This window comes from Sparus aurata, chromosome 4 (assembly GCF_900880675.1).
Source record: "Sparus aurata chromosome 4, fSpaAur1.1, whole genome shotgun sequence".
NCBI lineage: Eukaryota > Metazoa > Chordata > Actinopteri > Spariformes > Sparidae > Sparus > Sparus aurata.
The window spans coordinates 4301125-4328477 of NC_044190.1; the positions used below are offsets into that span (position 1 = coordinate 4301125).

Genomic DNA, 27353 nt, shown 5'->3' on the forward strand with positions numbered 1-27353 from the left:
ATCTCCTACCTTGTTTTCACCTCATATTTCTGTCTCTTTATCAGGCTACATTGAGGCTGTGGTTATCCCTGCAGGAGCCCGCAGGATCAAAGTTGTGGAGGACAAACCCTCACATAGTTTTCTGGGTAATGATGCATGCGTTTTACTGGCAGTCCTGAAGGTCCTTGAGAACAATCATTGCTGACTTAAAGACATGCTCACAAACACAACACCATGACATGTTGAACAATGTTTAGAAATATCACATTGGACGGTTGGACAAATGGTTGGACGGATGGATGGATGGATGGATGGATGGATGGAATGATACACCAATGGATGGACAACAGTGGTTTTTCTGGAAACAATTCTCTAAAAAATGTATACTTTGAATATGTTTGAGCAGAATATTTTAGCAGGCATGTATGTATGCTTTGTTATTACTTGTTAGCAGTTCCTGGTGAGTTTAGTAGCAATATGACCTCAACACATCTGACTGGGCTGAATTCAAATGTTCCTCAAGAATACTTTTTAAAAAAAACTACTGAACAGATTTCTACCAAACATGGATGGTGCATAGGTCTCAGCCCAGAATAGACTCCATTAACTTTGGTGCAGATCAAAATAAATGGGACAGATCACGCTCTTAAACATTGCGAGATAGGGTATTTTCCACTGTTCAGTTGATGTCTCAGGGAATAATGTATGGAATTGAAAGTCAGGCCTATTTTTGTGGCTGGTATTTATGAGTGATTACAGTTTGATAAAGATCCCAGACCTGGTAGGCTTCAATTATGGTTAGGCAGTTAGGCAAAGAGTGATACAGGGCTGTGAAGTTTGATACTGGATTAGGCTCGTTTAAATTGAAGGGGACTGTTGGTGAGTGATGTACTGAGTGCCATTCGAGTTTCAGTACTAGTTTTGGTACCAGTAATGTAATCTGATATGTGGTGATCTGGTTTCTGATTCTTGATTAGAGGGAGCTGAGAAATCTCTACCTCTGAGTAGGGCTGCATCTGACCAGGAGCTGAATTGTTCTGAAACAACTGATTTAAAGGACACAGATGGGTCTTCATTTGCACTCACCAGATTATGACTATGTTATATGTTGCTAACAGGCCTATGCCTGACTGTAGAGTTTTGCATCAGATATGTAAGATATTTCTGGTGCCCTCATTGGGCTTGTCAGACTTAAATTTTGTACCTGAGTTTACCTGAGGTTGCAGAAAACTGAAAACCTTATCCTTTTCTGGCCTTTATTTAATGGATTACACTTGAAATGTGCTTAGATCATAAACATTTAGCTGTTTTGGGTTTAACTCTGGTTCCTGCTGTTGATGTTATGATGTAGACTCCACACACCTCTAGTGAGGTAGTCTATTGGCTGGGCCTCAGAGAACCCACAGTCTAGTCCACTTCCAAGGTTATTTAAAACTCCTTTTGTGGTTAAAGGAGAGAGCAGCTGCATAAACAAACAGCTCAGTACACTCTAGAGTTATCTTCTTCTGTTTGTTGCTTACCTTTAAATATGTCACGTTAGCAATGGACCAATTAAATACATGACATTTTACATCACATTTACATTTGTGTTGATTAAAGAAAGTGTTCATTTGTGTATTTCTGTTGCTTACAGTTTTCTTGCTAAGCTAGGTTAACTACATCTAATGCCAAATCTATATCTATTAAATGGACATGAGAGAAAATAAATGTGATCCCCAAAACTATTTATTAGCCAAACCACCATAGAGATGTGTGTGCAGATATCGCTTTATATTGCCATACTGTAGACAAGAGCAACTTGTTGCCATTTCAGTTCTTCTCCTCACAAATTTCTGATATATGATCAAATAACATCAGGTGGTTGTGACTTTTTCGGCCCTGGTGAATCTCCAGGGTAAACAATTCATGAACTAAAACTCCACAAATACACAGAAAATGTGTTGTGCTGATGGTGGAAGACTTTAACCTGTTACATCCATTGAGTGAGGGTCACACATGGAGCTGGGCAGAGTGGGTGTTCATTATTCCATGTTGATCAATGGGTTTGTGTGTGAAAGTTTTACTTCTGACCTTGTGTGTGTTCCACACAGCCCTGAAAGACTCTAGTGAGAGGTCCATCAACAGCGACTGGAAGATCGAGCTTCCAGGAGAGTTTGAGCTGGCTGGAACCACGGTGCGCTATGTTCGAAGGGGACTGTGGGAGAAGATGTCAGCCAAGGGACCCACTAAGACCCCCTTACACTTGATGGTAAGCACACCAATCATGTGGTTCTGTGTTGGTATATCAAAAAACACACTGGATATAGTGACAGGGGAGGGGGGTACATCGCGAAAGGAGTAATATTCTATTACTTTATATATATATTTACAATGTACACACATGGTGTAGTCATTGCCTTGACTTCAGCTGCGGTCTGGGTTGTGGTCTGAGTGCTTCAACATATATGGTTTTATAACTGAACATTTTTATTTATTTTTACACCAAACCATACCTATATCTGTCTTGTAGAGCCAACAGGAGTATTTCCTCTCTCACTGCCAAGACGGGTGAAAGCCTGTCTTTCTGTGCTTGCCAGTGTGTAAACTGTGTCAATGCACAGCGTCAGGGGCGGTTCTGGGGGGGGGGGGCAACGGAGGCCAGTGCCCCTGTAACTCTGAGTCCGGACCCCCCTGTGGCCCCCCTGACAGGGAGTCTGCATCAATAACACAATGACAGATTTCTTGCAATGATTTGGAACTGAAGGGAAAGACAGAAATAAAGTGTATCAGCAGTTTACTACCCAATCAAAATTGTTGAAATTGCAAACACTGTTTTAAGTTCCATTTATCCCTTGTCTGAATGAGGGATTTGTCTTTTTTTCCTGGGTTGTATGTGCCCCCCAACAAAAATGCCGGCCCCAACCTGGCCCCCCTATTAAAACTGGTCTAGAACCGCCACTGCACAGCGTGCTGCCCCCCAGTTGAATGGTAGGGGAAACACTGGTATTGTTAGTGTGCATGAGGGTTATCGATTTGATATTTTTGATATTATCTTTAATTAAGGTTAATTATCATAAGAATAACAAGTGACAACACTGTGTAGTGCCAGATCAATTCTGATGGGCCCCTTCTTGAATGGGGAGTATTGAAAGCTCAAATTGTTCATTTTCATGTAGACAAATCAGTTTTTTTAATATAGTACATCTACAGAGGCATAGGAAAGGTGCAAAATAAAAGTCTATTTTCCTTAATAACATATATCCTTATTCTCATTTCTGTGTCAGAATTCTGACAGTTGGTTGGCAACTACTTATACTCATTATACTCATTTAACTCAGCGTTAAATAAATCAACATGTGGTGTATATGAAACAAAATATAATAGTCTACAAAAAATTCACATGCCAGCAGAAATATGCCTCTCAACTCAAGTTTTATTTTTTAAAGAACAACAGCTGACATTTTTGGTCACATCACAGGAACTTAAGAGGCACTAACACTGAGACACTAGAACTAGATGTCAGGGCAGAATCACCTGTTGACACGACACATGAGCAGTCTCTCACAGTTTTTATCAGCCGGTTCTGTTTGGCACTAAAAACATCTTTACCAACTCTAAAAAGCTGCTCACATGCTGCACTGGCTGGGACACAGTGCTGAACTTCACTAACACTGTGGACATTTTGGGTAGAGATTTGAAAGCATTTTGTGGGGACTCATCTGGTGATTTCACAAAGGCCTCCACCTCATCTACTTTTTCATCAAAGAAAAATAAAATAAAATGTATTGTATGTATAATATAGGCCTTTTTTTGTAAAAAAATGAAATAATAATATTTCATGTTATTGGCCAAAATTGTAGTTTGTAAATTGAGTAATTAAACTACAAAAAATGACCCAAAAAGTAGTTGAAATACTTGACGCAGCACAAAATATGAATGTAGTTTAACTACCAGCAAGTTACAGGAACTACATGTAGTTTACGTCTCCCCAACACTGCCTTAGAGCAATAGCTAGGGTTAGCAATGTTAACATTGGCTATCATTAGTGAAATTAACTTTAGTTAATGTTAGCGTATTTAACATTTACTAATGTGCAACACTTGAGGGGACAGATGACTAGAACAACAGCAGTGTTGTGAACTGAAGGAGGGAATGGACCGCCACATTTAGTGGCTGAAAGTTATCAATAACACCTTTAACCCTGACCAAGTGTTCAAATAAGTGACTCCTCCTCACTCATCTGTACATATATAAGGATTCTATTGGGTATTTGAAAACAAGAAACTATGCTTACGTTAGTTGGCTTAAGTCAAGTTGTGTTATTCTCAGGTCACATGTAATACACTCTAATTCATAGTTTTCAGTCATGTGACCTGCACACTGAACTGGAGGGCAAAACAGTAGACAGCAGCTCATACCGGACTTCCCTTACAGACACGGCAAAAGCTGGAAATGTTATTGAGATGACCTGTCAACCGTAGAAAAGGATCGATATGGACATAAACTACACATGTTGGGCACCTGGATCCATATACAGAATCCTCTGCTGTATTTCAGCCATTACAAACGGCCAGGTCCCTGCCAGAGATCGACTTCAGTGACAATTACGTGTACATGGTGAAGAATCCCTCACCTTATACTGCTGCCAGAAAGAAAGCTTATAAAAGTATGGACAGTTATGTAAGGGATAATGTATCAGGACGAATCAGACCCATCCGCTTCTAGTCAGGGTCCGGTTCGTCCTGTCGGGACTTATTTTCCCGATAGTGACCACCATTCTATACATTATCCCGCTTATTACACGGTTACTTGCCAACACGAAAGAAAACTTGACACAGTGTGTCTTTTTACAATTTATTTGTTACCGTTCATAGTGTTTTTCAGCAGAGAAATATAGTTCGCCAAACCGACGCCGTTTCACTTCTCCCTCTTCGCTGCTTTCCTCTCTTTTTCTTTTCTTGACCGGTGACGACAACTCAGCCTTTGCCAAGAGTTGAAATCACCGTATTTTCCAAGAATATTAAAGTTAATGTGAAACTCATCCATACTAGTGGCCTAGGAGTAGTTTTTTCCGATATGAAGTAGACTACAGATCAGCTGACGTCGCTGGGGTGATAAGTGACCGGACTACTTGTGGAGCAAAGATTTTAGAGTGCGGAGTGATACGAAATACGTGAATCAGAGGCAAAAAGGCCACTTTCCTTGACAACGGTCAAATATGCTTAGCAGCGGTCAATTATACAAAAATAATTGATGCTGAACGTTGGGAAGGCCCATTCAAGTGAATGGAGCATTCTACAGCATTAAGAAGAGCCGTGTAATAAATGTATTTACGATCTGGATGGATATATAATGCCGCCGTTTGGGAGTAAGTAGTTCTGTATTGTAAAGCAAAGGTGAGTACTGATAAACTAACATTAGATATTAAACGTTATTGTATTAATATTATTATTGTGTATGTACCCTGGACAAAGTCCATCAGTCTAAACACAAGCCTAAATCTTTAAAACAATTTCCAAATCATTGCATTTTTAGTTCATTTGCGGCTAACACATCATCCCAACTCCTCAGCTAACTAGCCAACTTTAATTAATTAAGACCACTGCTGGTGGATGCATCGATACACGACAACAAACCATGTCAAAATGTTTACAAACATATGTGACTAATTGCAAAAAAAAAAAGATAATTAATAAAAGTATATACTTGTGTTTACTTGAGCTTAACTGTGATGAAGTGTTCGCTGCAAATATGTGTGTATTTGGACAGCTGCCATTGTTTGCCCACCCGGGGACAGAGGTACGTCTTATGGCACAAATCCACAATCTCCTTCTCTCTGGTTTTTCTTTGTCAGACGGAATTCATTAGAAGCATATCCTCGCCTGTTAGTGCATCTGATAACATAACAACTATCTGGTATTTTGGCAGAACGAAACTGGTAACAAACAAAATGTATCACTTGTTTCCTATGCTGATGGGCAGCGGAGAACCATATTTGCCCTCCAAGGGGGCGTTCCCCTGGGAGTGTGACGTCACGTGAAAACTATGAATAGGTGACGGTGTGTGTGTCTAAGAGTCTGAAGCCAAGTACATCATATCTATTGGTATCAGTTGCCCTGGAGACAGGAGCGGAACATAGAGGGGTACTGGCTCCGAAAGAGACTGTGACATTTTACCTTTTGTGCAAAGAAGAAAGATTCCTTCACATAGACTTACCTATCTGTGTGTGTGTCTGTGTGTGTGCGTGTGTGTGTGTGTGTGTGTGTGTGTGTGTGTGTGTGTGTGTGTGTGTGTGTGTGTGTGTGTGTGTGTGTGTGTGTGTGTGTGTGGTTGACATACTTAGTTTGTCATTCTCTTTTTGTCTCTAAAATGTTGTGTCTGCTTCATGGCTTGTCCAGTCTCACTCCAACTTGGATCTCTTACCACAGGTGCAACTCCTGACTGCTAGTGACAGCCAGAAAAATATTGTGAAAATAAAAAGTTCATGAAATGGAAAAACTTATCTAATACTACACAGCACGTCTACACTTCATGCACACAAAAGACCACACACAATCACCCCTGCAGAGCTGGAGATACAGCTGAACAGCTGATTACACTGCTGGGCATAGTCGTAAGGCAGTGGTCTGAGATGTAATGGAAGCTGATGAATCTCATGTCAGGAATGTCCATTAATGACAAACAGTATATGCTCAATATAGTTCAGATACAGGTATGTTTGGGACACTGAGCTGCAAATAAAATGCTACATTACATGAATAATAACACACTGCAAATCATCTGCATTATGAGAACCTGAGGAGAAACAATGTGTGTTTTTATCATGTTATTTTCTGTATTTTGCTTAAAAGTGGCTTTTTCATGGATTATTCATATTATTGTAGTAATGGTAACTGGTTGGAATAAGTTGTTAATGTTTTTGGATTGGTTTTAAGAGAAGAACTACTGTTTGCACTGTAGTATATTTTTTGTGACTCTTCTCTTCTGCCTGTCTCTGTCGTGTTCCCAGGTGCTGCTTTTTCATGACCAGAGTTATGGAATCCACTATGAGTACACGGTGGCCCTGAACACAACACAAGACAGGATCAGTGAGGAGCACAAAGAACCAGAGTACCTCTACATCTGGACACACAGCAGCTGGCAGGACTGTACTGTCCAATGTGGAGGAGGTAACACTGACCAATATCATCACACATATCAGCACGTAGTGTTACGTTAAATACAACCTCTGTGTGTAAAGAGCTAGTCTCAACAGAGGACTCATGTTTCAGGTATCAGTAGTGAAAATGTTTCTGTGAATGTCATCTGGTTTGTCCGTCTCTGAGCTGCCTCTAGCAGTCTGCCCTTCTCTAGGGATCAGACGGGGACGGGAGCCATCAGACACTGTGATGTCGGGCTTTACAAATACACGTGATTTGACCTGACCTGAACTAGCAGAACATGAGACAGTGTTGGGAGAAAGGATCTCCTTATTATCCCTGAGAGGGAAACTTGTTCAGCAACAATCAAGAAAAAAGTTACTCCAGAATGCAAAACTTTGAAATGACATTCAAGATCAAATAAACAGCAATTCTATAAAAAATAAGACAACAGCTGAATTAGATTCTAACAGCGAGGCTTTGTTCTTTTTTCAGTGAACATTCCCTCCAGTTAAACATACCTGACACCTCATGTTCAGACTGAATCATCAATTCATGCTTTACGTCATTAATAAAATGTTGAATTACAAAACAACATTGGAGATGAAAGATAATGAAAATACAAAGTTTGCTACTGTATCTCAAAGGATGTGGACTTTAGGATTATCTGGCCCAGTATTGTAAAATAAAGATCCTTCAGTAGTAGAAGTATTAGGCTTCCTGGAGAGTGGGCTGTGTGTTCACAGAAGCTGACCGGTTTGACATTAATCACCATGATGTGTGTTCTGGATCTAGATGTGATGTCAAGCAGATAGATCAGGTCTAATTCACCATTAAAGGAGATAAACTGAGCTGTGGTGGGTCCACCCCCAGCTGCTTACTACTAATCCAGAAGCACCTGACCTTGTCTCCTGGATGAAGTTATGAAATAGTTTTCTGGTAATAATTAGGATACAGAGCCATAATTACAAGAAAACCTCAGAGTTTTTTTCTTTGGATGGAGCTGTGCCACAGCTCTCCCTGTGCAGTATGATGTGTACACAGCATGTACACTGAGAGAAAATATCATGTAGCAAAGAGAAAAGCAAATACATCTGCAGTGGTCACAGGTTCATCAGGTGCAGGCCCTCAAAGGCATATTTTTCCATGTATTTAAATCATTGTAGCTACACCAAGTTGCTGTATCTGGCATCACTTAAGTCTTAGTGACCAATCAAACACAAGACAACATTCACACACGTTCATACACTTGTGGCAGAGGCTACCATCCAACGCTCATCAGGAGCCATAACCATTCATACACACTCACACACTGATGGAAGAGCCTCAAGGAGCAATTTGGGCTTCAGTGAGACTTGGACATGTAGACTGTAGGAGTACCACAGACCCTCTGATTGGCAGATGACCACTCAACCTAAATAGCAAATGGACTTGCACCCATCTTGGCATGTTGCTCTTAAATGTGGTGTGGTCAGGTGCATTGCTGTCTTTACAATTACACTGTAGGCCAATATAATCCTGGTCTAAAGCTAATGCTGCTGTAACTTTAGGATGTCCAGCTTTTTAAAGGGCACATTATTCAGATAGTATGATGTGCATTTCTATGAACCAGACACAGGGTTGAGCGTCAGTGCTCCTCCTCCTTACAGACAATGGTGTGATTTCTGCTGTGATCTACTGATAGATTGATCCATCCTGTCTATGTAATAGATAGATAGATAGATAGATAGATAGATAGATAGATAGATAGATAGATAGAATTACTTTAATGATCCCAGACAGGGAAATTATTTTGTTACAGCAGTAGTAGTGGGTCCGCAAATGAAACACTTTGTACATAACATAAATGGAAGGCAATATATACATAGTGTATATATACAGTGCACAGTGTGTAATACACAATAAACAATAACAATATATACAATAAAACAAAATATGCAAAAATAACAATAGTTCTCTGTCAGGCAGAGGTGAGAGAGTTATTATATAAAGTGATGGATTGTGGCAGGAAAGATTTCCTGTATCTGTTGCTACGACAGCGAAGCTGAAGCAGTCTTCCGGAGAAGGTGCTCCGCTGTCTGACCAGTGTGAGTTGGAGAGGGTGGAGAGGATTATCCATGATGGATAACAGTTTTTTCAGTGTCCTCCTCTCCACCACAGCCTCCAGAGTGTCCTGTTTGCAGCCAATCACAGAGCCAGCCTTCCTGATCAGTTTGTTGAGTCTGTTGGTGTCGCTGGCTCCGATGCTGCTTCCCCAACAAACCACAGCAAAGAAAAGTACACTGGCCACCACAGACTGATAAAAGATCTCCAACATCTTGATGCACACGTTGAAGGTCCTCAGGAAGTAAAGTCTGCTCATCCCATTCTTGTAAACAGCTTCAGTGTTAGATCTCCAGTCCAGTCTGTGGTTGATGGTAACACCAAGGTACTTATAATCCTCGACCACCTCCACATCCTTTCCCAGAATGCACAGAGGTTGGAAAGCCGTCTTCCTCTTCTTCCTGAAATCTATCACCATCTCTCTGGTCTTGCTGATGTTCAGCCGCAGGTGATTCCGTCCAGTCCACTCCACAAAGTTGTCTACCAGTGCCCTGTACTCCTCCTCCTGTCCCTCACTTATACACCCAACAACAGCCGAGTCGTCAGAAAACTTCTGCAGGACAAACTGTGGCCTGCCTGTCAGGTAGTCAGTAATCCAGGAGATCATTGTGTCGTCTACACCCATCACCCGCAGCTTCTCCCCCACTAGCAGTGGCTGAATGGTGTTAAAAGCACTAGAGAAATCAAAGAATGTGATTCTTACAGTACCTCCTCCACCATCCAGGTGTGAATGGGCTCGTTGCAGCAGGTAGATGACAGCGTCATCAACTCCCAAGTGGGGCTGGTAAGCAAATTGCAGAGGGTCTAGCAGGGCTCTCACCTGCGGCCTCAGGTTGGCCAAGACCAGTCTCTCCAGCACCTTCATGACGTAAGATGTGAGGGCCAGGCAGGATGGCAAATGGTTCTGCTGCTGCTGGCAGTGTAACAAAATGGGGCATTAATGTGCACATATCAGGCCCATTCATACCAACTGGTCATAGCACAATATATTATAATATAAAATGATCCAACTGTGCTAGCTGTGGTCACATTTATGCAATCCAATTAAAATCTTTATGATTAGAGATTCCAACTTTCAACACCATTTACTTGGACAAAACATAAAGTGATCTGCTAAGATGTGTGTTTACATGCATTTAATCAGAATATAATTTTCTTGACATGCACAAAAAGTCAATGCAGTTGTTAATGTTCAAGATGGACCCACATCGAGTCCAGGGAACAATATTTGCATTTCTGGTTCAGTGGATTCTGGCTTTATTCATCTTTTCAAACACATGTTTCAACCACTAATATCGACCCCTTTGACCATCAGTAATTATTTGAAGTAGTACTTTTATTTTGGTTTGGTTTTTGGATATATACCGTTAGTGTTCTCCTATTGAATGGATTATCAAAGGTTTACACCACCCCTCTTCATCTGATCTGAAAAATTCATTCAGATTGGGCTGGTTGGATCAGTCTTTTCAGATTGAGGCATTTCATTTCTGAGGTATGAGGTATTGTTCTGATTATTGGAGCATAAAGGTCCCAATGGTCAACAGTTACCAGATGTCAATAAGGTTCTAATAATGCACCTCTGGCTGAGGTAAAACAGATGATTTGTAGGCAGCAAACCGATGTACAGCATTTGCATGAGGCTATCTTATCAACATGATCAACCTCCAAGGACTCTTTCAGCAGCGTTGGACTTCACACCACAAAAACATAAAACTTGTTCCACAGTCAAAACGGGGTTTTGCACAGGACTAGAAATATATGTATATAAAGCACTGATTACTACACAAATAAGTACTATTTCTGGGAGAAATATCTTGGCATCTGATGGTCAAATGTGTGTGTTGTTGTTGGCCTCTGAAAGCTCATATATCTCTGGCAGTTAAAACAGTGAAAGATTAAGATATGGACAATAAAGGGGGATTAAAGGAGGGACTGCTGTGGATACACTGGGCAGACTGGAGCCAAGTCTAGGGTGTAGAATGGCGGGGAGTTTGGACAAAGAGACAGACCGGCAGCTAATCCGAGCCAGGTATTAACAGCATATTAGACGGGGCACACACACACACACACACACACACACACACAGAGCACAGGCCAATCCTAATTATCAGCCCCCCCACCGTTGATTTCCTGAGCAGCTCATCTTATCCTCTTATTGCTTTCTAATATTGGTATCCTGCACTCAAAATATTTCAAATTACATGTGAGAAGAGCTCTTTGAAGTTTCAGTCCACTGCTTTCATCCAGGACACGAGGTCAGGTGCTTCTGGATTAGTAGTCAGCGAAGCAGCCAGGGGTGAGCCCACCACCGCTCAGTTTATCTCTTTTTAATGGTGGATTAGAGTTTATCTATCTAGCTTGACATCCCATGTAGATGGAAGGTTTGACAACCAAAGCACACATCACAGTACATAACTCATCAGCTTCTTTAAACACACAACACACTGACGAAACAGAGGAACCAATGCTGCATGATTCAAGACCACTGACGTCCAACTATTCCTGAAGGAGTCAAGCTATGAATCAATTCAGTGTTCACTTACAGTGACACATATACCTTGAAAGTCCTTGCTGAGCGTTTATATTTTAATTTATAAAATCTGTATCAATAACAAATGTAAGTTGGCTGCAGCAGAAGTCTGTTAACATTAGTGCCGCAGCACTCTGCAGCACTCGAGTCGGTGAAGAGAGCTCCAGCTGACACCGGCACAACGCTCTAGGCTTGAAAAAGTAAAAGCATGGATAACTTTGTGCAAATCAGAGCAAGACAGGAATTTTCTTATTTTGGAAACTTTCTTAAGCTGAAAGATGGACAACATGACCCTTAAAACAAGATGACAAGTGCCGTTCCTAAGCTTTGTCTACATCCTGAGCCATATCAGCTATTCTGAGGTGCTTTTCTTTGCGTTGTGGACGACACTACTCTTCATGTGTCTATACTTAATGAACCCTGTTTGATCATCACAAAATCAGATAGTAAGGACTTACATATTATGTGATCATCTTGCATGTGGGGCCACTGAAATTGCAGTTATGTACACACAGTAGATTCAGCTAATTCTAATCTACATGAATAAGTAAATGGAAAAGTTCCACCCTGTTTTGTTCTTTATTCCCACATCAGTACGTCCGTTACCCAGACTGAATTTTGATAGAAAGGTGGCAGGGTCCGCCACATATTAACAAAGTGAAACAGTGTAAACTGTGTTGTCCTTGAAGGTCAGTTTATTCAGCCATGAAAACAAAGAGAGTTTTGCTATTTAGTTTGTTTAGGCAGAAAAAATATCAGCCAATGAGGAGCTTTCTCAGCTTACTATCATTTCTTAAACAAAACTACAGACTGCTCCTTTAAAGCTAGTAGAACAGCATCATGTAATTGCTATCTGTCCATTATAGAACTGTGTATTTGTTTGTGCCCACGTTCGTTTGTCCTGATAGTCACAGAAACACTGGTTAATACTTCTGTAAGCAGTTCAGTCATCAGTGACATTGAATCCTGTGATCAGAGATCAGCTGTCAGAAGTGGTTTGTTGACGTTATGCTTTAAAACGTGGGCTGGTATAAAGCCACAGAGCTGTCTCTGTTAATGTAGCCAAAGGTTCTTTTTCTTTGCCTTCCTTGGTGGTAAGTTGTTGTCTGTGGTCCTGTAGGAGAGAATCTCTACAAAACAACCACAACGAGTTCATCATTTTCAAGCCTCTGTCATCACAACTCTACAAATCTTAGAGGTTTGTACTTAGAGCCTCATCACAGTAGACGGTATACTACAAAGTGGGATATACGGTTGTATTTGTATTGAGACTTTGTATTACTCTACTGAATCATAAACGCCCACAGCCCCCTCTGTCAGCCAGGCCAACTCTGTGAACTACATCAGAACCTCAGCCTCATGTGGAGACAATGGCTCAGTAAGAGTCAGTTAATTAAAGGCACAGACTCAAAGAGCTGAGAGCCTTTTCTCTCTGCTTCCCTCTGGATATGTTCCAGAACCCCTCAGAACATGTGGAGCGCTGAACTGTGTGTGTGTGTGTGTGTGTGTGTGTGTGTGTGTGTGTGTGTGTGTGTGTGTGCAGGTGAGAGGAGGACAGTGGTGTCTTGTATGAGGATAGCCAATAAAACCATGGAGGTGGTCAACGATAGCTACTGTCAACCTGAGAACCGACCACACCCCCAAGTACGACTGTGCAACTCTCATCCCTGCCAGTACCGGTGAGACACACACAAACACACACACACACACACTGTCACACACACACACACACACAAACACACACACACACACACACACACTGTCACACACACACACACACACATGCTAAGTGGGTGATTTTGTAGTTGCTGGTTTCTGCAGGTCTGTAATTGAAAGCAATTGAATTAGGAATATTCTGTAAAGCAAAGATGAACACTTTCACTGATGCTTTAACTGTTTTTATTAGTTGTGATAGTTGTACTCAAAATAGCTTGATACAACTGTCAGTCCTACAACCCTTAATCAGACTGTTATCATGCATTGGTATGATGTTAGCCTACATATATGTAAACCATCTCATCGCGCTTTTTACTTTGTTTTGAAATGTGCCTCTAAAAGTTTTTTAAAAGTTATGACCCAAAGTGCTCAGTGAGGGTCCAGCACCTCAGTCTTTCTCTGTGGTCACTCATTTAAAAAAAAAAAAAGAAAAAGAAAGAAAGCAGATATGGCTGATGTTCAATCCAAAGATTCAAACATATATCCAACATTATCAACAACAGTTGAAGATACTACAGTGTTGACATTCTGTCAAAGACATCCATGTACTGTGTTACAATTGACAATCATAAAACTATAAAAAAAAATGATTTGGTCAGCTGTCTTGAGTGAACTTAGCTGCAGATGCTCTGTACATTATGAACTGTCTGTAATCACTTGTTGTTTTCCCCAGGTGGGTGACAGGAGAGTGGGGCGCCTGCTCCGTCACGTGTGGTAAAGGTCTTCAGCAGAGGGAGGTGGTGTGTGTTTACCACCTGCAGAACGGCTCACTCATCCACACCAGAGACCTGTACTGTCAAGGAGCAAAGCCTCCTCCTCTGCAGGGCTGTGAGGGCCGCCTCTGCCTCACCGTGTGGGAGGCCTCAGAGTGGTCCAAGGTGTGTGGGATCTGCACCTCCTTTCCCCATGAATGATAAATCATAGCAGTGAATTTTTTTAAAAGTTTTGCAACATGTTTTGGAATTAGATTAGATCACTGACACTGATCAACAGGTATTTACTTCACACACACATTTTACACCAGATAACTTTACAAAGAGCTTCAGTGGTCAGGGACACAGGACACACCATAAGATTCAATTCAGTGAGAAAAAGCAATAAAAAACTGAAAGATGTAGTGTTTGGTTCTTCCTGCAGTTACCAAACCTGCTTTATGAGAAGACAGAATCTCTTCAAAGCTTTACATTAGTCAGAGCCCAAAAATAGAGAAAAATACTCAACTCAATAAACTGAAGAGGAGCGATGACAAAACTCTGTGGCACATTCATTCAGTCAAGCAAAGGGAGAGAGTGAAGGAGATTCAGTCCGATATGCTCCCAGGAAGCAGGGCAGGGGGAGTGCAGGCAGCCAATCAGAGCCCAGGAGGCAGGTAGTGGGTCTGAGAGAGAGCACAGATAGCATGGGAGACACCTCCTCACTGTAAAATAGCTTATAAGATGGATTGTACAGTCATCTGAGCCTAAACACGCTAAAAGGACCCAGGTCAGTTTGACCACGTTGGTCATGTTTAGAAGCAGAAGATGTGTTTTCACTCTGAAATACTTTATTGCCCTGTATGTTCATGATTGCTCAACAGCAGCCACACTTTCTCTACAAACACATCTGTGTATTTACCATGTCCTGATGACCATGAAGTCTTCCCTTTAGTTTTCTTGTCAGATTTCTTGTGTGTCTTAGCTAAAACAACAATGCCGGTGTGGAGTTGATACAGAATAAACAACATTGCCTGTGTTTATAGCAATAAAGTCAGAACTAGTAAATTATATGTACAAATATGTTTACCATTTTTAAAGGTATGTCTCTGTTATGAGGGAGATCTGTGACAGCTGCGTCAGGTTGTGGATACATGGCAGGATATATTCCTCTTCTGGTGGTTTTCATTTCTCACTATTCTTTGAACCATCTCCTCCTCCAGTGTTCATCAGACTGTGGGCAAGGTGTTCGGGAGCGGGCAGTGTCGTGTACAAACCCTCAGGGTCTGTGTGATCCTCTGTCCAAGCCCACTCAGCAGGAGCCCTGTGAGGACCACTCCAAGTGTTACGAGTGGAAGACTGGAGACTGGTCCAAGGTAGGACTCTCTTTAAAGCCAAACTCTCGCTAAAATGCAACCTAGGCTTTTTTTGTCAATGTACCTAACTCAGACCTTCGTGTAAAAGCATAATCACGACGAAAGAGACACTTTTAAGATTTACTGTATTTTCGTTTTCGGGTCAAAATCATTTTCAGTGGGAGTGCTACGGGCACTGGCACGCTAGCATCAAAATCTCTATTTTTAAAACACTAAGAAGTCTCGACACAACATGAAACTTTGCTGGTAGTATCACCAGGGTCTCTACACATGAACACGAGCATTGTGAACATTGTTTGTGTACACAGAGTTACTAAAAAGAAGGTTTTTGAACAACTCACGTTAGCAGTAGCTTGTTCCGCTCGCCGCCGTCCTGCCAGTGGAGAAGTGTCGATCTCAGAATGTGACGTAACCTGGAGGACAGTTAAGGTGGAACTACTGACTTCCAGCAACAACTATCCACGCAAGATCTCACGTGACGTTTCCAGGTTTTGATTTTAGTATTGTTTCTTATATGAGGCTCCTTTTTCAACTTCAAGGTCAATATTGTTTTTCACTAACGACAAAATTATCTGTGCATTTATATGGAACTACGCTTTAGGAGCGGTCCATCTTAGCCCAGGTGTGCTGAGGCCACTTGGATGAGAGGTGAAACATCTTTGTCAAACAGAAACTCGTCCAGCTGTCTACGATCCAGCACTTAGAACTACCATGGCCCGGATGACTGAGAACCTTCATCAATATTTATCTTGAACAAGATTTTTGACTGAATGTGATGAGCGTAATGACGAATGAATACAACATTCACTTCATACCAATTTTAAAGATTGCTGCTAAGGTAGGGAGCATTTAAAGTTCACATCAGTGTGGAATGCACGATTATTTCTTGGCTGTTATCTGACAGACTCCCCTGTAAAGGGCGGGGGGTCTTTAAAGTCTCATGTGTCAGGGATGTGACAGACAGAGATATATGCTGATTTGATGTCACTATTTATAGCCATTAAACAAACAGTCAGTGCTAATTTAAGATGAGGTCTCATTCATTCAACTGGCGAACACACCTCATGTCCATCCTTGGAGGTGGCAGTTGTCTTTTTGGCCCCGGTGTCCCACCAGGCCCTTATTGTAGATCAGTTTGAAATGTTAGAGCTGTTCTTCTTTAGAAGTGAGAAAACTCTCCCCTCTGGATTGCATCGTGCTGATATGTTTGTGGCTGTACAGTAGGAGAGAAATCATGTTTGTTTGGGCGTACCAAGATGACCTTGCTGTGAAGAATGAACAGTGCTGAGACAGGCTGCTACAACCTTGTGTGTGTCTCCTCATGAGGACAGAGCTGACATGGGGGCATATGTCAGGTTAAACCTTATATTCTTATGTGACAATGAATCTCAGGTGATGCTATGGAGTAATGGAATGAGTAGTGTAAGAAATTACTTTCTACATGACGCAAATAAGTAAAGTAATAGGAACAAAAAAGTAACCAGTAATGTTTAAAACATGACCTCCTTTGTGTAACAGCACTGGCTAAGATTCAGTCTCATTAAGTTTGAGTGTCTGACAGACAAGATGAATGTCAGCGGTGATCTGCTGAGTACCCTCAGTATTCCCTACTGAGTTACTGCTCTGTGGAGCTCACTGCACCTGTCATTTCAACAGTTCTTGTTCTGGTATCAGCAGATAAAACACATAACAAACTGAAACCCTTCAGATGATTCCTGACGTTCCCTCTCTTCACTCACAAAATTAGTCTGTAGTGGTTCAGAGTAAATATTCTTCAGGCAGGCAGGGAGAAAACACACATCACTGCAGCGGCTGGGATGGGTTCTGATTGGGACTAGATGTGAAATGAGTTGATTTTCCAGTGGATCAGTGAATCCAAACATCAGTCCCAGGAACACTTGGACCCTCAGGCCTCCACTGTTTTGATTTGTGTTTCTTCTCTCATCATCAACTCTTTGTATCTGTGAGGAAACGCTGAACTCATTTGAGTGTATAATGATGCTTGGCAAATGAGTTGTTGTGAGACACCATGTGAGCCCCATTACACCGCTGCCACCATGGTATTATTACTTTTAATGACATCTCTTCTGTTTCTGACTGAAACTAAAGAGCAGCCTCACTACACAGCACAGCCATGTAGGGCTGGAACACCTCACCAGTGCATGCATTATGAATTATGAGACTCAATTAATCATTTGTCTCATAATAATAATTCTGTTAAATTGTCCTGAATGATTGTGGCAATTAGTTTTAACAATACCTACATCCTGTGTGGTGCTAACAGGGCTTGAACAGAATTACAAGTGAGTCATATTGTGGCTAAATGTATCTTGTTGCTGTGGCAGAATAGCCATTAAATTGGATTGCGATTGCAAAATATAGTCGGAAAATAATGAGGGCCACCTTAATAAATAAATGTATTATGACAAAATAAACAAATGTTGAATTCAATATTTAAATGTCAAATTTAGACGGCATGTTAAGGGCAAGTTGTAAGCAGGACAGAAGAGATTATGTTTTAATGTTAGGATGGAGTCTGTAGCGTACTCTACAGTACCATATGGATTTGCCTTGAACTAAAGAATTCAGGATTTTGCTTCTTTGCCTCAGTGTTCAGGTGCTGGCATCGTCAGCACCCTGTCCTTTTTTATTTGTGTGTGAAAGTGAGTGAGTGAGTGAGAAAATGATTATGTATGACTCCTGTCCTAACAGATGGCAAGGCCCACACACAGCCCTGATCTCAACGTTGATACAGTCTAAATCCACAGAGGAACTGGGGCAAGTTCCAAAATACCTTAAAAAAAATGTGTTTCTACAGTAGGAGAATTGTTGCTGTTTCAAAGGAAAGTAAATAGTGGAGAAACACAGAAACAAACACATTTAATATTTATTTTATTTGTTTTATTTTTGTTTAACACTCTTGAATGATTTTGATATATCATGAGAAATAAAACATATTCGTACTATTCATTTTAAGTGCATATTTGGCCCAAAGTGTGTGGGGCAGGAAATAAAGTGGGTAGGATGTAAAAATTACCACCACGGGTAGTGGGCTTGCAACCACATCGCACAAAGTTTCAAGTCATACTTATTTTCATCACTGTCATTAACCTCCAGCTTTGTCCTTCCACTCCTCTTCCAAGCAGCATCCCTCCTTCTCTGCTCAGCTTGTATAATTTCAGCAGCAGCTGAGTATAAGTATGTCTTCCTCCCTTTGAAGGCAGGTTGAGGTTGAGCCTCAGTTCACTGCACCTGTCAGCAGTGTTAGTGTGTGTCACTGGTCTCTATAGTCTTGTCACTTAAACACCAGTGCAGGAGTGTAGTAGTTTGGTTTTGCTGAAATCATACCCAGTGCATACAAGACATGACAAACAAGTCCACAATGTCAAGTAGGCCGAAAAGTGTGCCCAACTGACCAATCACATTGTCAAGCTGTCATATTGTTTTTTACATTTAGTATATGTATTACTTCCTTTTTTCTGGTTTTCTGTTGTCATTTCATTAGATTCAGGTTGGTTTGCATTATAATGGACCCCTGCACAAACACATGTTGGAAAGGAAAACTTCTGTCTTCTTTTTCTCATTTAATGCTTTTAAGTGATCAAAACATGATTGATCAGTTGCAAAAATGGCCCTGGAGCAACATTAATTATGATATTCCAGGAACAACGCCAACACAGGGATCTTGTCATGCAGTACTACAGACTCTACCAAGCTCTACTTCAACTGTCACTAAAGTCCTCTGTTGAACTAAATGGGTAACTTTTAAACCTAAGTTTGACTGTTTGACCACGTTGAAATGAAAAAGCTTTTCCAACTGGCCTCTTTTAAGGACAGGGTGAAAAGCACATTTTCAGACAGTGTTTCATGGAATGGATTCACACTGAATCGCTCATCTGTTCACAGGAAAAGTGACAGAAAATGAAGGTGCTGTGTGTTAATGCAGGACATAGTGAGAGCATTGTAAAACAGCCAGCCTGGCTCTGTCCAAACATTACACCTACTAACTGTGGGTGTAACGGTACACAGAGGTCATGGTTTGGTACACACCTCAGTTTTGGGGTCATGGTTCCATACAAGTTTGGTGCAACTGGAAAAAAGCAACAAATCCCAAATGCTAGGTCTCTTTTCATCTATGTTGAAGAGACAGTAGTGCAAATCAAAGTTTGTTCCACCTAGCAGCATTGAGTCTCCCCTGAGGTAGTCAGTACAGTGCAGCCTCCTGTAGTGTATTAAGCAGTAAACAGAATGCACTCTTGCATAGGTCATATATTTATGTAGGGCTGATTAAAAACTGAAGGTATTCGGTCACAATCAGCTGCACAACTAAAAAGCATCACTTGTGATATAAAATAAATGGACTAATGATAATAAAACCTGTCTGCTCTCACATGTAGAGGCTGGTTAAAAGCTGCAGGGACACATTTTTTCACTCCTGTTGTCTTTTCCTGCCTAGCTCCAGTGATGAGCACTTCTGGCTGATGTCGTCTGATATGTGTTAGCATGTTGGATGTCTTTCCACTCACATACCGCACAGCTGCCTTACAACACTGACACACCACCCTCAACTTATAAAACCACTCGCTCTCCACTGCTGCCGTACTTCACTGGGAACCTGAAACATTCACACACAAGTGGGTCCTCGAGCTCTTGCGTGTCATCTGAATTCACCATTCTTGTTTTGGGATGGTGCATGGATGGTGTCTTCTTCTTCGACTCATTTTCTGGTGTAGTGGGCATGCAGAGCATTGTATTACAGTGCCCTTCCCTTTCTGGATTGGAGTGTTGATCACCTGTGACCGACTGAGACAAACTCTTCACCTGACTGCATGTACTGAACTATGACTTTATTACTGTGACGGTCCTAGACAGCCTTACACCCCAAAACAAAACAAAAATGTAAAAATGTGTGGTTGTAATAGAATGTTCAGGTGCAGTATAAACTTACAGATGAGGTATTTGTATGAGCAGTGAGAACTGACAAATGTAATTGGCTGTTTCAGTGTTCGTCATCCTGTGGGAAGGGCCTACAGTCGCGAGTGGTCCAGTGTATGCACAAAGTGACTGGTCGTCACGGTAACGACTGCCCAGTGACGCTGAGACCACCGACCTACCGACCCTGTCACCACGGTACCTGCAACGAGAAAGTCAATGTGAACACCATCACCTCCCCCAGGCTAGGTGAGACACTCACTACACTGACAGGTTAAAGAGTACCGAACATGACTGAACAGCTCTGATCAAACACGCCCGACAGTGGAACAGTGAGCAGCTGGTCATACTTACCAAAATCAGAAATGATCATTCTCACAGCATTCGACAGCTCCAGCACTCATGAGGTGCTGAAGGTATATAGTCTGAATAGTTGTTTCATCATGGTTACATTTAGTCTTTTTAATCTTAAGTCACAGGCCTTATAGAAGAACAGATTCATTCTTAAATGGCAAGTTGTTGCTCTTTATCACATCACATAATCAGTATCAGTAAATAGCGGACCCCTTCTGGCTCTTAACTCTCACTTTGCTTACAAAAAGCACCTTTAAGGGATATCTTTGAATTGCCAAAATAGAAGTGAAACAAAAACTGTTATCTTGACCTTATAAGGAAATCACAGCTAAACCTGGGTGTACTGGGACCACATGGTGTGTTCTCAGCTGATTTGTGGGTACAGTGGGCAAAGTGGTAGTATTGTCTGTTTTTACAACAATCAATGCATTGTGTTATTTAGCTTGAAGGACTTGAGATGTGTATATTGACTAGTTGCCTCTCCTACATCCACCCCACAGCTGCTCTGACCTACAAATGCATGGGGGACCAGTGGACGGTGTACTGTCGTGTGATCCGAGAGAAGAACCTCTGTCAGGACATGAGGTGGTACCAGCGCTGCTGTGAAACCTGTAGGGACTTTTATGCTAAGAAAATACTGCACAAGAGCTAATGACCAAATGCACCTACTTTTCCTCCAGATCGCGCTCCTTTTTTGTAAATGTTTTTAATATTGTTAAATGTTATAAGAAAACAATTTCTATTATTGATGAAACTTTTTGTATTTAAATAAGAAAATGGCAAGTACACACAAGTGTACATTTAAATGGGCTCATAATCTTTGGTTTTGGTGAAGACTTGAAAATGTCCAATATTTCTTTTGCTGTACACCAAAAAAAAAAAAATTATAATGGGGGAGCCTTTAGGATGCTGATCCAGGCGGCTTTATTGCACAGAATGATTGAAAAGAAGTGCTTGATTTTGAAGTAGACTTTCTGGCAGGTCTATCAGACACCATGGGATTATGAGTTAGCCAGAGCTTTCCCCTTCCTCTCTTCACTAATTATGCTCTTCTTTGTATCTTTTACTCTGTTGTACTGTATTATAGCTATATGTTGTGACTAGTAAATAGGTTTATACATAAGTAACATGATGATACTTAAGTATTAATTAAGTATACTGTATTAATGTGTAAGTCTTGATCAGGAGCCATGGTAAAATACTGTAGGATTACAGTGACTCAACCAAGCTAATGATAGGAGACCCACTGATCCACAGGTCAGTTTGAGGACCGTGGAAAGCTCATGTAGCAGAACATGGTGGATGCATAAAACATACACACTAGGGTCCCCTTCAGACAGAATCAGGCATTGCAGCAATTGGCCGCAGGGTTGTGTGGCATTATGGGAGTGTCATTTCACGGCCTGTTAGTTTGCCATGATGTTATGACCTTTAATCCCTGCTGATCCAAAAGGCGGCGGCAGTGCACGTCAAAGCAATTTGCGCAACAAAAAGAGAAGCTGCTAAGTTTCTCTGCTTCCGGCATGTTGTACCTGCTAGTGAGAATTTGTCCACAGACAGATTCAAACTTAATAGCAAACAGCCAGGATGCCAGCCAGGTCTTTATGGTGGGATTGAAACCTGGTGCACCACACAGAACTGAGTGATCACAAATGAAACACAACGTTTCAAAAAAAGATGCAGCATCTTTAGCACGCTCACTGTATTCAAAGAGATGGAATGATCCGACATCTGATTCTGTCTGAAAGGGCCCTGTTGGTACATGGTTGTTTTATTTTCAATCCGTTGATGGATTTAAAGTTTTTTTGCCAATAATGTTACTCTTTATTCTAAGATTCACTAAAATCAACAGTGTGACCACATAATGTTAGTAATATCTGCAGTAACCCATACAGTGTGAGAAGTGACCTCTCTCATTGGCTGTGTCAGTAATCTGTATCCCGACAGTGGGCACGCCAAAGCTTGCTTCAACCACATTGTGCTGCTTCAACACATGATCACATGTGACCGCACAGCAGCCACAGCAGGGCTGTTTATTGTGCCTGCGAGCAAGACCAACCACAAAAATCCAACTGTGGCTGAGCATATATTCTTTATTCTTATGCAGCACGGATTTAAGATGCACATCAAAATAAGAATGGCTGATTCCTACCAATTATGTATCTACAGCTGTTTTCTGTTAAATACCTGTAGCCATTAGCAACAGGGATCTGTTCATTGCACCTGAATTATCTAGTTTTTGATGCACTGTTATCTGATGCTTATTGACCTGTGCTTTTGTGAATAGGGCTTCATACAGGCTAGAACTGGCAACCCATGTTAGAGATACAAAAGAGACACTGCTGTTCCTCCTGGTGTTACTCTTTAGGATAAAAATCTGCATCGTTCTGCTATCTCAAGCTGCATGTCCAAGCTACAGATGGGCTATTCCTCTGCTGTACTCTGCAAATAAGTACAGCTCATCACATCCGAAGACTCTTAAGTGACGGCTACATATGATATATATGAGGATATAAGGATGTGACCAACAGGGTTAGCCAAGCTAGCGCCACAGTCGCCAAGCTTCTCCACTGGCTCTTATTATCTTCTTACTTATATATGCTGGCACATGGTCACAGTCATTTGAGAGTAACCTACATCACTTCCTTTGACTTGAGACGAACCATGTTTGTTGACAAATCCACCAGCTCCGCCTGCCTCGTTTGCACTTTGACATCCGATCAAAATACAGACAGAATTGTGATAATTAAAACACTTATTTAACAGCAGGTGTAAAGGTCCATTAAAAGAGGTCAAACAAGATGACACAGACACAGGTCACTTCTGGTGCCAGGTGGAAATGGGTTCTCAGACTTAGGGCTTCATTCCTTACTGCTTAAAAAGGTAATGACACCAATTTCATTTTCCACATTAAAGAAGGTTAAAGTGAGTACTACTGCACATGTGAAAATATTAGTATAAAGCCTTTTGTGGCTCAGGAGGAAGCTGCATGTGAGCGGTGTCACACAGTGGCACAGGCACCAGGTTTTGAAAAGAAAGAAGACTGTGTGGGATTGTGGATATCTGCTTTTTAAACTGTCCATGATGAGTCCAACGGTGTCATAGGACTGTAATGTTAGAGCAGTGGACTGCTTTTAACAACCTGGTGCCTACATTACCCACAGTGCAACTTAGCTACTGAGTGACATCACTGGAGACAGTGTATCACATTACATGCAGCTTCCTCTGGAGCCCCAAAAGAATTCATACTACTCTGTTCACACATGCAGCAGCACTCCACAACATCTGGAAACACACTTTAATGTGTAAAACTTGAATGCATTTTATAAGCGGGTCTGTACTGACAAGCAGAGATCAAGGAGGTAAATAAGGTTCAACCTGTTGTCAGTATCTTGAAATAATAACATGCTTGCAAACAATAAATACTTCATCTCAGCAGTAGATATGTGACGTCAGCAGCTGCCAGCCTTTTTCACATGATCGTGAAGCTAACGTGTGCCTGACGGTCCTCAGTCTTTTCCAAGCAGTTGAATGGTGCTATCTTATGACCTGTTTCACTATTGTGGAATTCAGCTTATTGTCAGTGATGGTCCTATTGTCATTGTTAACAGTCATTTGTTTTTGTATGTTGTTGGATTATTTAATAACATGTCTTGTATTGATGAGTCTTTTTTGCCGATGTAGTGCAACATTGCTTAATTATTCCCGTACTGTACTTTTTTAGTTGCACATACAGTATGTTTGGTACATAAACTGCCACTAAATGTATTTTATGGTGCTGATTTTGAACTGAGTAAATAATTTGTTTATACAGGGATTTAACCATTTGTCTGTTGTTCTGTGTAGTCACACTATATTTGTACTGTCATCCACGTTGTGTCCAGTATTCATCAGACCATTGTGAGCAAGAGCCTGAATGATTGGATCAAATTATATTTCAAGTCTACTGTAAAGTGATTCTCTTTTATTTTGTTACATATGAAATGATGTGTTTTTAAAAGGAAAAACTAAACTTGTATGACCCACTATTAAGATATGTGGATTCTCTATTAAACCAGAATGCAGACTGCTCTATTCTCTTCCTTACCTCACAGCACACTGCCATACACTGTAGGAGTACATAATCAGTAAATGACTAACACAACAGTCATATTAAGTTGAAGAAATGGAAACAGTTTCAAGTAATGATATCTTCAGTAACTATAGATCCTACACATCTGTAAACACTGCAACTCAGAATAGCTTTATGAAGATCAAGTTTGATGAGTTATGAGAATGCAGCAATGCCAAGAAAACTTGAACCTTAATACTTCCAAGATTGATGTCTCCAATGGCAAACAAAGTTCTCAATTAAACTTAAGAGTAAAACTTTCTAAGTGTTAGAAACTCCGTACCAAGATGGTCACCGCCATGTGAAGGTGAACAATTGCTGTGTCTCAATTCAGGGTGTGCATCCTCTGAAGGACTCGGCCTTTGTGGTCTCTGAAGGCGAGTCCTTCAGAGACCTTGTTAACCTCGTCAGCCGTTGTTAAATGGGACGGTCTAGCCTTTGGAGCATTTCCTGGTTGCGTCAACCAGATGTTTTACCCTTTTGTCACGATTTCTGCTGCCCAGGCCCAGGAAAGTGACGATCTACGCCACGTGATGTCGACATTTTCTATCTTTCTTTCTTTCTTCTTTTCGGGCATGCAGACGAAGGATTGTAGCGGTGCATCCTCCAAAAAGAGGGAAAAGAAGGAGCGTTTGTGGGCTGCATCTGGAGGACCCTTCGGATTGGGACAGACTTCTCGTGGCGTTGTTACGTAATTGGCCTTCAAATGCTCCTCCGAAGGATGCAGCCCCTGAACTGAGACACAGCAAGTGACTGAATGAACAGGTGTGCAAGACTTGTGCTGTGTCTCAGTTTAGGGTCTGCATCCTTCAGAGGAGCATTTGAAGGCCAATCACATCACAACGCTGTGCAAAGGCTGCACAGATTCAAAGGCTCCTTCTTTTCCCTCTTCTTGGAGGATGCCCCGCTACGATCCTTCGTGGCCTCACATATCCCAAGATTCTTTGCACGCCCGAAAAAGAAGAAAGAAAGAGAGAAAATGGCGACATCACGTGACTTAGATCGTCACTTCCGCCGACCTGGGCAGCAGAAATCGTGACATAAGGGTAAAACATCTGATGATGCAACCAGGAAATGCTCCAAAGGCTAGATTGTCACATTTAACAACGGCTGACGAGGTTAACAAGGTCTCTCTGAAGGACTCGCCTTCAAAGACCACAAAGGCCAGGTCCTTTGAAGAATGCAGTCCCTGAACTGAGAAACAGCATCAAATAGTGCTGATTCAAGTGAACTTAAGCGAGTAAACGAGGTGTGACAAAAGAAACAATGAGTGATGAGAAAATGAAATGAAAGGAAGTGACTTGAAGGAAGTGAGGTAGGTAAGAAGAGAGTGTGATACATAAATAAGAGCCTTTACTACAGTTATTTCATTATAGTTAGATCTATTTTTTCTGAGGTTAAGTTAGGTCATGTGAAGTTGGGGGTATACAGTATATGTCATTAAGTATGATTACAGTTATCAGGCGTCATGCTCAGGATGGGAAGCTCGCATGCTGTTATCAAGAGGGTTTAATGTCATACCGCTGTGTTCCAGGCTGTGAAGTGAATACAACAAAGACTCTGACCATCAGGGATGTTAGTCAAGCTGGCAGTGTAACATTAACTGTCTTACCTTGCCTCAGAATGGACCGGTTAAGTTGGTAATGTTATGTGACATGCTCACTGAAATACATATCTCTGTGTGATGTTCACAATGTTGTTGAGTTATGTTATGTTACGTCAAATTGCAGGCTTGATTACATCCAGTGTGTTGTATTTCCAGGCTTAGTGTGTCCAAGATGGGCATTAATCTGCACCTGTTTCTATCACAGTGGGCCACACTATCAAACAGCTATGTTCTCCAGAAGATAGTTGGATGCCGATGTTAGCTGATAGCTTATCAGATATACTGTTTTACCTTGAAATACATCCCATTGTCCCTCTGGATCTTTGCTTTCCTTTATTTTCAATCATGAAACTGTTTAATGAGATTCCCTACTTTTACACAACTAACAACCTAGAATACAGCACTGCCACATTTGAGCATCACACCCTGAGCATGTGGTCAGAGGAACATTGGCCTCTGTGTGAATATTGTGTATTATAGTTATCAACACACAGTAAAAGTTTGTGCTAAGAGTTTGCAGAGTATTCCCATGGAGTCGTTTGAAATGGGCCCTGCTGTGCATATCGTGCTGTGCTGTTAGAAATGCCCAGTTGACACCATTCTCCAGCCCCGACCTCACGTAGCTTTCAGCTGCTTTAAATCTTTCACTCACCCAAGTACAGAGCAGGTACTTGGTCTCATGACGGGGCCATTCATATACATTGTATATCCACAGCTTGGACTAACCTACACTGGCTGGCCTTAAATGCCTTAAATAGGAAACTTCACATGAACTCCTCCACATTTATTACTGTTTATCTTTCAGATCAGTCTTACTAATAGCTACGAGCTAGCAG

General features: G+C 41.4%; 1 protein-coding gene across 2 annotated transcripts in view; it reads left to right on the forward strand.

Moving 5' to 3' along the window:
- The window catches only part of adamts17 (ADAM metallopeptidase with thrombospondin type 1 motif, 17), a 126708-nt gene extending 101839 nt beyond the window's left edge, over nt 1–24869 (forward strand). For both annotated transcript variants that reach the window (XM_030413831.1, XM_030413832.1), the window contains 8 exons: nt 45–125; nt 2070–2227; nt 6968–7127; nt 13274–13409; nt 14120–14324; nt 15362–15514; nt 20518–20695; nt 21301–24869. In XM_030413831.1, coding sequence (XP_030269691.1) covers nt 45–125; nt 2070–2227; nt 6968–7127; nt 13274–13409; nt 14120–14324; nt 15362–15514; nt 20518–20695; nt 21301–21452 — 1223 coding nt within the window. In that variant the 3' untranslated portion in view covers nt 21453–24869. The remainder of the gene's footprint in view (nt 1–44; nt 126–2069; nt 2228–6967; nt 7128–13273; nt 13410–14119; nt 14325–15361; nt 15515–20517; nt 20696–21300) is intronic.
- The last annotated feature ends 2484 nt before the right edge of the window (nt 24870–27353 follow it).